Source organism: Ochotona princeps, chromosome 1 (genome assembly GCF_030435755.1).
Source record: "Ochotona princeps isolate mOchPri1 chromosome 1, mOchPri1.hap1, whole genome shotgun sequence".
Taxonomy (NCBI): Eukaryota; Metazoa; Chordata; class Mammalia; order Lagomorpha; family Ochotonidae; genus Ochotona; species Ochotona princeps.
Genome location: NC_080832.1, coordinates 51,666,191 through 51,680,684, shown reverse-complemented (window position 1 = coordinate 51,680,684; position 14,494 = coordinate 51,666,191). Strand labels below are relative to the sequence as shown.

The 14,494-nt window shown below is 45.0% G+C and overlaps 1 protein-coding gene across 4 annotated transcripts in view; it reads right to left on the bottom strand.

The window, feature by feature from the left end:
• Nucleotides 1-14,494, bottom strand: part of CDK19 (cyclin dependent kinase 19) — a 171,213-nt gene that overhangs the window by 3,514 nt on the left and 153,205 nt on the right. For all 4 annotated transcript variants that reach the window (XM_004580323.2, XM_058658650.1, XM_058658697.1 and 1 more), the window contains 6 exons: nucleotides 11,366-11,509; nucleotides 11,178-11,247; nucleotides 4,604-4,676; nucleotides 3,882-3,979; nucleotides 2,781-2,859; nucleotides 1,876-2,139 (listed from right to left, as the gene is read on the bottom strand). In XM_004580323.2, the coding sequence (XP_004580380.1) occupies nucleotides 1,876-2,139; nucleotides 2,781-2,859; nucleotides 3,882-3,979; nucleotides 4,604-4,676; nucleotides 11,178-11,247; nucleotides 11,366-11,509 (728 nt within the window). The remainder of the gene's footprint in view (nucleotides 1-1,875; nucleotides 2,140-2,780; nucleotides 2,860-3,881; nucleotides 3,980-4,603; nucleotides 4,677-11,177; nucleotides 11,248-11,365; nucleotides 11,510-14,494) is intronic.

Sequence of the window (14,494 nt, the reverse complement as noted above, 5' to 3'; positions counted from 1 at the left end):
AAGTTCCAGGACTGGCATATGTAAGGAGAAAGGGAAGCAAATGCCAAGCCTAGTGCCTAACAGGGTAGACCTGCTATGAGCGCTCCCGCATTAGCAGAGGAGACTCAGCGCGACAGCTCTGGGTACTGAAGAAAGAACAAACACGTTATGTAAGAGTTGCAAATTACAGGCTGTGGGCTCCCTGGCTCCGCCTCATGCTAGTCTCTCCAACTGCACAGCTCAGACAGCTATTCATTTCATAGGTACATGATGTAAGGCTTGTTTTTTTCTTAGCAAGATAGAACAATGTAGACACAGAAGAGCATTTTGAACGGTTTTTGAACCTGATAAATCCAGGGAGGAAATACAGTCAACTGTCTCTCCTTGATTGTAATCAGATGACAAAGGCGCTTTCCTTTGACCACAGCCTTAACCAGGCTCCTCCGAGTCCTCTGCTTGACCCTTGATATCTTAGTGCCTAGGCCTGCCTTCAGTGACAGTTTTATCAAGTCAATTCAGTCAAAATAATTTTACCTCTGATGCTGCTGCTTCGTAATTTTCCACCCACTAACCCCACCCTGCCCCTGGCTATCCATTTCCAGTGGGCCCTGCTGGTCTTGTGGTTGAGTCCAGGGGGAGGTTCTGTTGCCGTGGTCTCTGTACCCATCACCATGCCTCCCCTACTTCCTGACCCACCCGCCCACACAGTGCTCTGTGTACCACCTTCAACACAGAACATGGGTTTTTGCATAAACTGGTTTCTTTAACGCAGGGTAACGTAGTACAGTTAGAGTTACAAATATGAACCAGTGTGCAGCATGATCAACTTAAAGATAACCTACTGAGTTTGTGGGGGAAGGGGGAAGGAACTAAATTTATAACAAAACTCAAGTGCATTCATGACTGCTACCCAAATAGCAAGCAGATTATAGTGAGGCCTTGATGAGCTCAATCAGATCCAAATGGGAGTGTTACATCTTCTCTGCTTGTGGGAAATCTTGGAAAAGAAAACATTTCCAGCCAAATGATTTTGTGAAAACTCATTAGTTTGCTGAAATGTTCAAGATGTAGAGCCAGTTTAGGCGGCTACTGATCATGTTTTCCTGGTTAATGGCTGTCTCTACTCCAGTTCCTTATCAGTGAGTTTATGGCTCCCATACCAGTGGCTGTGTTTTCTATTATCTCTATCCTCCAAGCTCCTCTTTTGTGAGTTCCCTAGGGGACCGTGATTGTGAACAGTTTTTTTTTTTTTTTTTTTTTAAATCTTTCAAGTTTTCCTTTTCCTTTTGGGCTTTTTCTTGACTTGTTGCTACCCTGAAAATGTCTGTTGGTCTGCATTATTTCCTAAAGTTACCACGGAGTATATTTTTATCACTCCAAAGAAACTTTTTTTGGTAGGGTTTATAGAGGCATTTTAGACTTCAGACTTAATCCCTTTCTCTTCTGTATCTCTGTGACTACTTAACTGGTTATTTTCTTTTGGTGGGAACCAATCTTTCTGAAGAATGCTAGAAACTCAGCCAGCTTTGTCTAGAGTTAGCGGCCACCCACCTCTCCTGCTAACGCTCATCTAGGTGTCCTGGTCTGAGCCAAGGCTGACTCACAGCTGTAAGGGTAAACGGACCAGGCTTCCTTTAAGGAAAGGGGTGTCTGCCTCCTACCTGCACTACTCCTTGATGGAGGTGCTCAGGGTGAAGGAGGCAGGAGACAAGCTTTCTTGCAATGACATGAAATCTGACTTTTAGAAAAATTTCACCTTATAGTGTCTGAGAAACAGGGTCATGCAGTTTAAACAGTCAAATGCTAACAGCTGAAAACTGCTCAACTCTAAAAGGATCTATTTTAAATCAAGGTCTTGATGTACAAGACATAAGGGTGTTCGTGAAGACAAATTACCTGATAATCGGCAGGCAGGCCGGGCCCGCCTGAGCTCGTCCCAGAGGGCCCCAGTCTGGGCTTCTTGCTCGGAGGCACCTGGCTCAGAGTGGAGTCCTGGCTGTGCTGCAGCCCGGTCCCGGCCCCGCCGACCCCGGCCACGGCGCCAGCCCCTCCTGCGGTCCCGTTGGTCTGGGTGCTGTTCTGCTGGGCTGGGGGTGCCTGTGGGGCGGCAGCTGCCTGCTGTGGAGGGGCCGTGGGCTGCTGCTGCTGCTGCTGCTGATTCTTCAAAGGAAGCAAAGCAAGCCTGGCATGAAACCAGATGAATGCATGCCCTACCTCACCTGATGAGTACATGTGACTGCAGACTGGCCAGGGTGCAGCTACAGATGGGAGCAGCTGGCGAGTCCAGCCTGCCCGAAGGCTCCAAACCAACTAGACTGTGCTGTAAGCCACCATATCAGCTGCAGACAGCTCACTGGAGGCCGTAAGACACACAGAAACACTTGTGCACTCAACTGGACCAGCTGCACCAAGTGTATTCGATTGTGATTTTGTGTAAGTAGAGCAGTGTGGAGTGGTGGTGAACACATCTAGTCAAAGTGAGAATGTGGCGACGTTGCAGATGCCAGCCCGCACCATGTCGGATTAACGAAAGTGAATGAACAAGCAAGAATCAGGAATCCGGGGCTACAGCAGGCTGTGGACAAGCCAGCAGGCTTCTTTATCTGCCAGCTTGCTATTTCAGCCTTCAAGGTCCATGTACAATCCTCATACCAACAACCTCCTACAGAAAGCACGCTAAATCCATTCTTAATGCAATAAAAGGCAGTGAAATATCTAGAAACAATTCAATTACACCTCCCTGAATTATCATCGTTCTGCCCCCAAGGCTCTGAAGCAAAAGCATGCCACACGATTCATACCTTGTCACCTTTTTCTTCTGGCTCATCTTCATTGAGGAATTCCCGTTTGGGGTATGGGATCTGGCAGCCAGCAAACACACTAAAAACCATGAAAAAAAAAAAAAAAAGAATCATGACATGCCACAGCCTAAACTACACAATCTCCTTATCTCATTCACCTAAAATTCCATTTTTAATTCCTTAATTTATTCCCTACTTGATGTGCCTGGCATTTGCTTAATCCCTAGGCCTCCGTTCCACTTAACTGAAACAAGAAAAGTTCAGTTGTATGAAGGTTGACCCTTGCCGCCACTTTCAATTTCCGATCTTTCTTGCTCTTAGCTGGCATGTGTATAGCACAGAAGCTCCCCCACATTAACTTCATTCCGCACCAAAAGTTCAAGTCCTGAATTTATATTCGCTTCAATAAGAAAAAAAAAAAATTAACTGCACCTCTATTAACGAGCACAAAATATACACCTGGGAGTAATAAGGGGTGCGGCATAGAGGAGTTAGGCAGCACACAAGGCACAATATGGGCTATAAACCTGAAAGCGCTTGGTCTCCTGCTCAGCTCTCCTTGGGTGATTTTTCAAAAGTAAAACAGGGGCCCGGTGGCGTGGCCTAGCAGCTAAAGTCCTCGCCTTGAACGCACCCGGGATCCCATATGGGCGCCGGTTCTAATCCCGGCAGCTCCACTTCCCATCCAGCTCCCTGCCTGTGGCCTGGGAAAGCAGTCAAGGACGGCCCAAAGCTTTGGGACCCTGCACCCGCGTGGGAGACCCGGAAGAGTTTCCTGGTTCCCGGCATCGGATCGGTGCGCACCGGCCCGTTGCAGCTCACTTGGGGAGTGAAACATCGGATGGAAGATCTTCCTCTCTGTCTCTCCTCTCTGTATATCCGGCTTTCCAATAATAATAAAATCTTTAAAAAAAAAAAAAAAGTAAAACAGGTTAGTGGTCCTCCCTGAAGTAACCATTTTCACTGACACCTCTCTATGACTTCGCCCCGATTCACAAGTACAATCTTCCTTGTCATCAGTTTTTTTCTGGGTTCAAAGGAATGGCAGAAGGAACAGGGTTCCGTGCCAGAGCCGGGGCCAGGGAGGGGTGGGCTACATACTCCAATGTTGGCAACGGGTCCTCCTGAAAATAGGGATCCTGCAGCGCCTGCTCGGACGTGATCCTCTTGGTTGGGTCCATGGTGAGCAATTTCTGGAGCTACAGAACAGAGAACACATGAAAAGCTTATTTTACGGGCAACCAGCTGACTTCACGCAAGGGCTTGACAAGATGGAGCTGATGTGGTGATCCGAAACCCAAATGGTACTTTTCATGACATGCATTGTCCACTGTTGCATGCTACGAAAAACACTGCTCGCACCAACACAAGCCCAGGCTTTGAAACTGCTTCCCCACCCCCAGATTTTTGAAGTACCCCAATATTAACGTCTGACAGGGTTAACACCTAACACATTTTGTGTAGCCTACTGCATAATTAGTACACACATACAGAAACTTCAAAAAGTTGATGGAAATGGAATAAAAGGCAGGTTAATTTGGGTGCCAAAAAAAAAAAAACCAACCTGAAACTCATGCACAGTTTCCTCATAATAAGCATTTTCTATGAACTTTGAATTTATTTGAAATTGGCAGAAAGGATCAGCACTAAAGCTCTTTTCAGATTTTTTTTTCCACTGTAATAAGTCATTGGGGGAAAAAAGCCACAAGAACTAAGGTCACAAGTTCAAATGTGATATCGCAACAGGAACATGATTTTGCCCCAGCATCTCAAGCACACGAGGCGTGGCAGGGCAAGGGGCAGCGCACGAGGGGGGCACCCACCAACAGGAAGACTTTGCTGTCTGGCTTGACCTTGTGTTTCTCCATGTACTTGATGAGGCTGCTGTTGGCGTACCTGTAAGAACACAGACAAGCCCACGTCACTGCCAACCCCTAAATATGATTTATATTTGTTCATGGAAAGCCTTGAGATTAGCTTTCTGATAAGGTTATATGTTTAAGCCTTTGTTTGGTCCTGATTACAAAGGAAAACATTACCAAATACTGGCAAATGTGCATAGCAACAGGAATCAGAGGGGCTCATATTGTTATCATTTCTTTGGAAAATAATTTGCGTTAAAAAAAACAACTCAAAGGGATGCTTTTGTGCATGTCTATCAGGATAAGAATGTTCTCAGCAGCAATTTTCTAACAGTAGTAAACTGTAAACAGATCTATCAGCTGAGAAACCAGTAAACCACAGTGAATTCTCAACACTGAATGCTAGGGTTAAAAAGGAACGCAAGTGGGGCCAGTGCTGTGGCACAGCAAGCTAGCTGTCGCACATGATGTCAGTATCCCTTATGGGCGCCGAGGAGTGTCTCAGATGCTCTACTGCTGGTCCTGCTCCCTGTTAATGGCCTAAAAAAAAAAAAAAAAAAACAGTGGAAGATGGCCCAAGTTCTTGGACCCCTGCCAACCACTTGGTAGACACAGATAATCTCCTGGCTTCAGTATAGCCCAGCCCTGGTTGTTGTGGCTACGTAGAAATGAACCAGTGGATGGAAAATCTTCATGTCTCTCTCCCCTCCTCTCTCTATAACTGTGACTTTTAAATAAGCACATCTCAAATATAAAAAAGATGAATACAGGAGGCTAAGGGGGAAGAAACGCAAGTTGTGGAAGGAAACACTTAGCATGATACCACTCACACTAAGTGCCAAAACACAGAATAGTCATATTTACAGATATGCATATGTGAAATAAAACTGCAATGGAAAAGGTGGGAGGATAAACACAAATCAGGAAACTCAGAGCCTGTCCTCTGGGAGGAAGGGTACACAAACCACTTAGTAATCTTAGTAAATATAAACATACTATTTGTTGAGGTGAAAGGTAAGGTTATGGGAACCTATTTATTATTCCAAGTATACTACATGTCATACTTCCATCATATGTATTCCTTCCTGTTAATTTGAAAGGTCTAAAACCAATAATATTTTTATAGTAACAAAAAAAATTACAGAATGTAGGTGCTTGGCATGGTAGCATAGCAAGCTAATCCTCTCGATGTAGTGTTGGCACTCCACATGAGCACCAGTTTGAGTCCTGACTGCTCAACTTTCAATCTAGCTCCCTGCTAGTGGCTTGGGAAAGCAGCGGAGGATGGCCCATGGAAGGCCCTGGGCCCTTCACCCATTTGAGAAATCCAGAAGAAGCTTCTGACCTCCAGCTCTGAACTAGCCTAGCTCTGACCACTGCAGCCAGTTGGAGAGTGAGCCAATCAATGAATATCTCTGTCTTCCTCTACCCTCTAACTCAAGTAAAATAAATAAATCTTGTTTTTTTGAAGATTTATCTATTTTTATTACAAAGTCAGATATACAGAGAGGAGGAGAGACAGAGAGGAAGATCCTCCGTCCAATGATTCACTCCCCAAGTGAGCCGCAACGGCCAGTGCTGCGCCGATCCGAAGCCAGGAGCCAGGAACCTCTTCTGGGGCTCCCATGCGGGTGCAGGGTCCCAAAGCCTTGGTTCATCCTCGACTGCTTTCCCAGGCCACAAGCAGGGAGCTGGATGGGAAGTGGACCCTGGCGCGTTCAAGGTGAGGACTGTAGCCGCTAGGCCATGCTGCCGGGCCCTAAATAAATCTTTAAAAAATTATAGCATGGGCCCGGCGGCGTGGCCTAGCGGCTAAAGTCCTCGCCTTGAAAGCCCCGGGATCCCATATGGGCGCCGGTTCTAATCCCGGCAGCTCCACTTCCCATCCAGCTCCCTGCTTGTGGCCTGGGAAAGCAGTCGAGGACGGCCCAATGCATTGGGACACTGCACCCGCGTGGGAGACCTGGAAGAGGTTCCAGGTTCCCGGCATCGGATCGGTGCGCATCGGCCCGTTGCGGCTCACTTGGGGAGTGAATCATCGGACGGAAGATCTTCCTCTCTGTCTCTCCTCCTCTCTGTATATCTGGCTGTAATAAAATGAATAAATCTTTAAAAAAAAAAAAGAAAGAAAAATTATAGCATATAGAAAAACATAAAGAAAATGAGTATACTCACTCATCCATTCAGTGATAATCACTGTGAAAGTTTTGAGAATGTCCCTTGGCTGGTATTTTTTCTACACAGTCATATATATGACACAAACAGTTGGATTCTGTGTGTTTTTAAAACTGCAATCCTATCATTATGGGCATAACTCTTTTCTCCTAGTACTGTTTTATCAACATTTTCCCTGAACGGTGTATGTACCTCCTGCTGTGGATACAGTTTGTTCTCTAACCCTGAAACGTATGTCTCTGCAGGGAAATCTGGAGATAGACAGTACTGAATATATATACAGGCAGATATACAGTACTGAACCGCAGGAGGCAATCACAGACTTACTCTGGATCCTGACCTGGTCACCTGCCGGTCACGTCACTTTAGACAAGTTAGTTAACCTCTATGATAGCCTTTAGTTCCTTATTTGAAAGCAGAAATTATGACTACCCTATGGATTAACTTAACACTATCTTGGCACACAGTCACTTGTTTCTATAGGACAAATTCCCAGGATGACCAGGTCAGGGGACACATTTCAACTCCTTTATAGAATCTCACTACACAAAGAAGGCATTCATGGCTAGCTAAATCACCTCACCAGGAATGCAGAACTTCAGGCTACACCTTCAGACCCTGACTCAGAACTTACATTTTCATAAACAACTATATTTATTTTAGAGTTTATTTAAACAGTATAGAGAGAGCACCCCCTGACACAAACACACACAAACACACAATTTTCCACCTGATGGTTCACTCCCTAGATGCTCATAAACACCCAGAAATGGAGAAGTCTGAAGGTAGGAATGGGGAGAAAGAACCTAGGTATTTGGGCCATCACCGCCGCCTGCCAGGACACAGCAGCAGCAAGCTAGAACAGGACACAGGCAGGACTTGAACCTAGGCACTCTGATATGTGATGCCAAGTGCAAGGCTGCAGCAAATCCCAGCCCCAGAATCCACATCTTTAACAAGGAGTCAGGGACATACATAAGCACACTCAAGTCTGAGAAGAAAGCTCTCATGTTCACTAGTGGCATACAAACACGAATGTCCATACAATCATTCTCTTGCCAGCTAACCAAAAAATCTGTCCCATTTGTGTGTGTTTCGGTATGTATTTTAAATCAACCAACATCATAGCATTTTTTTCTGGGCAAGGTAGCCACTGAGTTTGATAAAGTTTATATACAAATGAAGTCTTTCCACATGCCTTTGGTCTTATTTTGTTTAAATTTATGTATTTGAAAGGCAGAGACTAATACAGAGAGAGAGAGAGAGAGAGAAGAGAGAGATTTTCTATCTCCTGGTTCACTTCCCAAATGCTCAAATACCCAGGCTAGGTGAGGCCAAAGGCAGGAGCCAGGAACGCTAGGTCTTCCATGCCGATGACAGGAATTCCAGTACCTAGGCATCATTCACTACTTCCCAAGCACATTAGCTGAGAGCCAGAATGCTTGGCATTTTAGGAGTTATCCTCTTCCAGGTTTGCTACAATGCAGGAGCTGAACAGTTCTCAAAATAATCCACTCTCTTTCTATATTTTGTAAACATTTTCTCAGTCCGTATTTACTTGAACATTCAATTTATAAAGTCCACTTAATGATGCTTTTTAATTCTATTTTCACATTGCAAATTAGCTAATTAGAGGTGATTCTTGAGAAAGGCTACAGAAATTTCTATTATTCTTCCCAATTGTTTTTTGTTTCTTTTTTTTTGAGGTTTATTTACTTATTTGAAAGGCAGAGTTATAGAAAGAGAAGGAGAGGGAGGGATAAGAGGACAAAGTGAGAGACAGACAGACAGACAGACTTACTTGGGACTGGTGTTATCCCATACCAAGTAAAGCTATTGCCCGTAACCCCAGTATGCTGTAGGGTGCCAGTTCAAGCCCCAGCTACTCCACTTCCTATCCAGCTTCCAGCTAATGAACATGGGAAAACCAGCAGAGAATGACCCAAGTGCTTGGGCCCCAGTGAAGCTCCGGCTTCAGCCAGGCCCAATCACGGCTGTTGTATACATTTGTAGAACGAAATCAACAGACAGGAGATCTCTCTCCCTCTCTCAAATAAAAATAAATCTTGAGAGAGGGAAGACAGAGAGAGAGAGAGAGGAGAAAGAAAGACAAATAACTTCCACCCATGGTTCACTCCCAAAATGGCTGCAATTGAAACCAAGAGCCAAGAACTTCAACTGGGTCTCCAATGTAGGTGCAGGGGCCTACTATTTGGGCCATCTTCTGTTGCTTTACCCGAGTGTATTAGCAGGGAGCTGGATCAGAAGCAGAACAGCCACAACATGAACTGGCAACCATATAAGACGCCAGTATTCGAGGCAGTGCGGCTTGATCTACTGCACCACAACCCCGCCCCCTTCACTGTCCCAAGCAGAGGGACAGAGATGGATAGGGAAAGGTATTTTGAAGAGCATGTTTTTGTTTGTTTTGGCTTTTCTTTAATCAAAACAAGTTTGATTAAAAACAATTTCCCTTTTTGTCATTTGAAAAACACCTGTTGGAATACTTTTCTTCACATACTGTACTTGACTAGTCTTAGGTACTATGGTAGATTTAGCTAACTTTCAGTGAACCCTCCGTGGTCTATGTCTTAGCAACTTGCTTCTGTGTGGGTAGACCTGTGTTTGCTTAAGAAGGATGGCCTTTTACCTTTGGACTTTTCTTACTACCTTCCTAACTAAATTACATTTTATTTTGGTTACTGCAAACACCATTGTTTTGCACGTAAAAGCTCTCATTCAGTCTCTAAATATTAAGTTAAATATCAAGTGTCTTCATTCACTTTTTTTTATATTATTAGAATGTCTTCTGTTCACTGAACCATTTTCCTTCAGTATCTATTTGATAAGTAATTAATGAGCATCACACATCAAGGTGGAGTAAGGGGTGTATACACCTCAAATCCAGAAGGTTGAGGGGAGACAAAAGCTAGAGAGTGAATAGAAAGGAAAGGGAAGGCTGGTCCTACTGCAGGAGCAGCTGATGTAAAAATGCAGAGGGCAAAGAAAGCTCAGGGCTTCCGAAGTCCCTGAGTGCCTGGCACAGTGGTTAGGCCACCAGCTGGAAAGCCTGGCTTCAGTCTCCATGCAGCTTCCAATCCGGTTTCTGTTAATGAGCACCCTGGGAGGCAGTAGGAGATGCATAGAGTACATGGGTCCCTGCCACCTACATGGGAGACCTGGACTGAGATCAGCCTGGCCCAGCCCTGTGACAGGGCTATTGCAGGCATTTGGAAAGTGAATCCAGTAGATGGAAGATCAATCAGTGCTGTTTTCAAAGGTGGACAGGGGCAAAGTTCCCTACCAGGGACAGTGACAGTGAGGGGACAGCAGGGGATTGTTGCCAGTCTTGACTTCACGATACCAGTCTGTGTGTTCACATGATCCATCCTGTCCTGACACTTCCCTGGCAAGTCTGTGCAGGAGATGTCCCTCTGCATTGCCCTGCGCCTTTGCGGCTACCACCTTCCCTCTTATCTCTCTCCCAAGTCACGTGCTCCACCTTCTGGTTTCCCAGGTCACCAGTTTATCTTTTACTCAAAGACACACCAAAGATATGGCCTTAAACTGAGGTCAGGATAAAAGCAAAATAGACACTGGAATGACCCTCAAATTCTCAAAACTTGTTAACTACTACAACCTGAACCTGGCAATTATATTAACCACCTGGAATCTTGAAATCACAGGCATAACTAACACTACTAAAATCTAAGTTTCTGGTTTAAATGACATCTATATCTTCTTTTTAAAATTTTATTTGTTTGAGATCCCACTTGTTAATGGTTCTTTCCACAGATGTCCATGACAGTCAAGGCTTGGCAAGGCCAAAGGTCTGTCCAGGTCTTCCGTGTGGGTGGCAGGGATCCAGCTACTTGAGCCACCGCCCATTGTCTCTGCAGAAAGCTGCAGTCAGGAGCCAGGGACAGCCACTGGACAGATACTTGGATGTGAGTGATAACCAGTGTCCTTCAAATGTCCACCTCTACATTTCATCTGTAAAAAGACTGAAATGTTCCCGGGGAAATCACTACCTATAACTCATTCCTGCCATGGTTTGTTTGTGTCCCTTCCAAAAACCAATGCGAAACTTAACCACCAGTGTAACCATATTAAGAGACAATCAAGTCACAGGGGCTCTGCCCTCCAGCCTGCATACAGGGTCCACCCCTTTGCCTTTCTGCCTGTTCCGTGTGAGAACGAGGTGACAACTTGGAAGCAGACAGCAGCCCTCACCACACACTGAATCTGCTGGTGCGTTGATCTGGGGTTTCCCAGTCTCTGGAACTGCGAGAATGTTCAGTTACCCTAGCAAAATTTCTACAGTAGCACATAGAGATTCAGACAATATGGAATTACTTACGTTGTTCTTCTAAAGTCCTTTTGAAGTGTAGGGTATTCTGGCATCTTCCTAATATCTTCCCAGTCTTTATCTTCCCAAAAAGATATTGAATATTGTTATAGAAAACTAGTTGTTTTAGTTTTTAAATGCACTTAAAATGTTTTCAAAATAGGACCCGAAACGGGATTTTGAAAAGGAAAGTAAGTTACCTGCTGGAAACCCCATGACACTGAATATCCGATCCAGCTGATCATGATGAAAGGGATTGCTTGTTTTTATATCTTCCTGGCGACAGTGAAAAATGGGTTCTGAAGTCAACAATTCCGCAAATATGCAGCCTATTGCCCAGATGTCTATAAAGGAAGAAAAACAAATTTTTATACACATTTCTGCTATACTTCCAATCCAGCTCCCTGCTAATGGCCTTGGAAAGCAGCAGAGAATGCTTCGAGCCTTTGGGTCCCTGCACCCACATGGGAGACTGGGAAGAAGCTCCTGGTTCCCAGCTTTGATCAGCTCACCATTATCCATTGTGGCCACCTGGGAAGTGAACTGGCAGATGGAATATTTCTCCCCCTCTAACTCACCCTTTCAACCAAATAAATACATCTTTAAGAAAAGAAAGAAACACTCATTTCCAACATGGCCCAGATCTGGAAGAGGGTTAGGATGAGTGAATATGTTATCATCTTCTATATGACTACAATGATTCTATTTCAAGTTCAAAGATCATTGATTTAGGGATTAATGCTTTTCTCTGTCTTGTCTTCTAGCTCCTATTTAGAGCGGATAATTGAGGCTTGATTAAAATTTAAAATTGGTGAGTATGCTTTTAAAGTCTAACAGGGTAACTCTCATTTGGTGAGCAGGTTAGTTGCAAACTGGGTAAAATTCAATTGCAGTGCTCCTTCCCCAGAGGAAATGAGATATGGTTGGCTTTTAAACCCATGCCCAATCAGCATTACTTCCAAAAAATTTCATCCATCTTCATTTAGCAACAGAAAAATTGATCCGAAAATATTCATTAAAGTCTTCACACAATAGAAACACAGAGTATACGTTAGAAAAGGGCCTTGAAAAGTCACACAGACTTTGGGGACAGTCATGCCACTTAGCATAAAGGTTGGGCCAAATATGCCTTTTCTTCATGGAAACAGCTGTACTAGTGGCCAGTGACAGTCCATGGCACACAGATTTCTTTTTTCTTAATTTTAATTTAACTTTTCACAAGTCATTGTTTGAGAAACACAGAGAGACAACAAACGGACATATTGAATCTTCTGTTTCATTCCTCAAATGCCCACAACAGCTGGGACTAGTCTTGGCTAAAGCTGGGAACCAGGAGCACAGCCCAGGTCCCCATGTGGGTGCAGGAGCATGCGGGAACCCAATTACTTGAGCCGTCACTGTCGCCTCTCAGGATCTGATTAACAGGAATGCTGGAGTCAGAAGCCAGAGGTAGGAATGGAACCCAGGTCCCTTGAGAGGGGAGGCAGCCATCTGAACTTAGGCACTAGATGCCCACTCCCCAGCACATGGATTCCACTATGATGCAGCTTCCCCTCCTTGTCCTCAAGCCCTGAGTCCCCCACTTCTTAACCTGTTCGCTCCCCATCAGCGTTCCAACATACCCTAGCTTGTACTCTCTAAGCCTCTGCTGCTTTCTTACACCACCTCACAGATGACGGGTCACAGTTCCGAGTCAGGACGCCCAAGTAAACAGAAGAAGCCAAATGACAATTCTAAAAGTCTCAATAACACCCCACTCCACCATAAGTTTCACTTGTTGGGGTGTCCACATGGGCAGGCTGATGAGAGTTCCTCTCTTAGGCACCTCCTTTCTGCACCCTTCAATGGGAGCTGTCCCTGGTCACAGTGCTCCATTGCTAGGGGTTCAACTGCCTGAATGAAGCTCTGATGTCAGTGGCACATTCCTCAACCGCCCAACACATACTGGGCTTTCACACAGTCTTGAGACCACCAGTGCTTTTTTGCCCATCTAACAATGCCATTCAGCAGCATTAATGAAATATTTACAACAATGCAGCACTGTGCTGGAATCTCAGAACCTGGGAAAAATACAAGTTCCAGAGAAATCAGACCTCCTCATGCCTGAGGGCTTTATTCTATTTTTTGTTTCCTTTTTCAATCCAAAAAAGACTGTTCATCTTTCCAAATGTGATATCATTGTGGGTCTATAGATGCAATCTGATTTTTCCTAAGTTTATTTAAGAGAGAAAGAAAGAAAGAGATCCAGGGCCCGGTGCCGTGGCCTAGCAGCTAAAGTCCTCGCCTTGAATACGCCAGCATCCCATATGGGTGCAGGTTCTAGTCCCAGCTGCTCCACTTCCCATCCAGCTCCCTGCTTGTGGACTGGGAAAGCAGTGGAGGACGGCCCAGAGCCTTGGGACCCTGCACCCGTGTGGAAGACCCGGAGGAGGTTCCTGGCTCCTGGCTTCAGAGCAGCAAAGCACTGGCCGTTGCAGCTCACTTGGGGAGTAAATCATTGGACGGAAGATCTTCCTCTCTGTCTCTCCTCCTTTCTGTATATCTGACTTTCCAATAAAAATAAATAAAATCTTTTTTAAAAAGACAAAGAAAGAGATCCAGATACATCTTCCAACAGTTAGTTCACTTTCTAAATGCCTGAAATAGCCTTGGATGAATCAGGTCGAAGCCAGGAGCACTTGGGTCATCATCTGATGTGGTCTCCCAGGATCCAGTAGTAGGAAGCTGGTTGAGAAACAGAGTAGTTGGAACTGAAACCAACACTCTGCTTCCCAAAGAGCAGCTTCACCCACTGTGCCACAATACCAGCTCTGTACTTGTCTCTTTTTAGTTTTAATTTTACACTGTTGGTGTTTTTGCTAAGTATAACCAACAAAGATGGCTAAAGGTAGTAAAAATTATTATTTGCTGAGAAACAGTAAATAAAATATTCAACACAACAAAAATGAAAGAAATATGTTTGGGAAACTCATGCACCTTAGAGAACTAGCCCCTATTCTGCTGAGTAGCACACACTCGTCCCACACTTTTTTTGTTTCCTTTAGAGAAGCCCGAGGCTGGCACAGTGTCTCACATGGACTCCCTTGCCTGTAGCAGAACCGCAGACCTGTTCTGCAGCCGACTTTCCATCCTGCAGAGAAGGTGTATACCACAGGCTGACTCAGTCCCCTCACCGGAGAGAAAGTGGGGTGCTGAGCACAGCTGAGTTACCCAGACTCTGCCTGCTTCCTACCCTGACCGAGAGACTGCTCTTCTGACAACTGTGATGGTGTGAAAGATCAGTCCCATGGCTCCTTTGTTTCTTGCTTGGGTAAGGATATGACTAACCT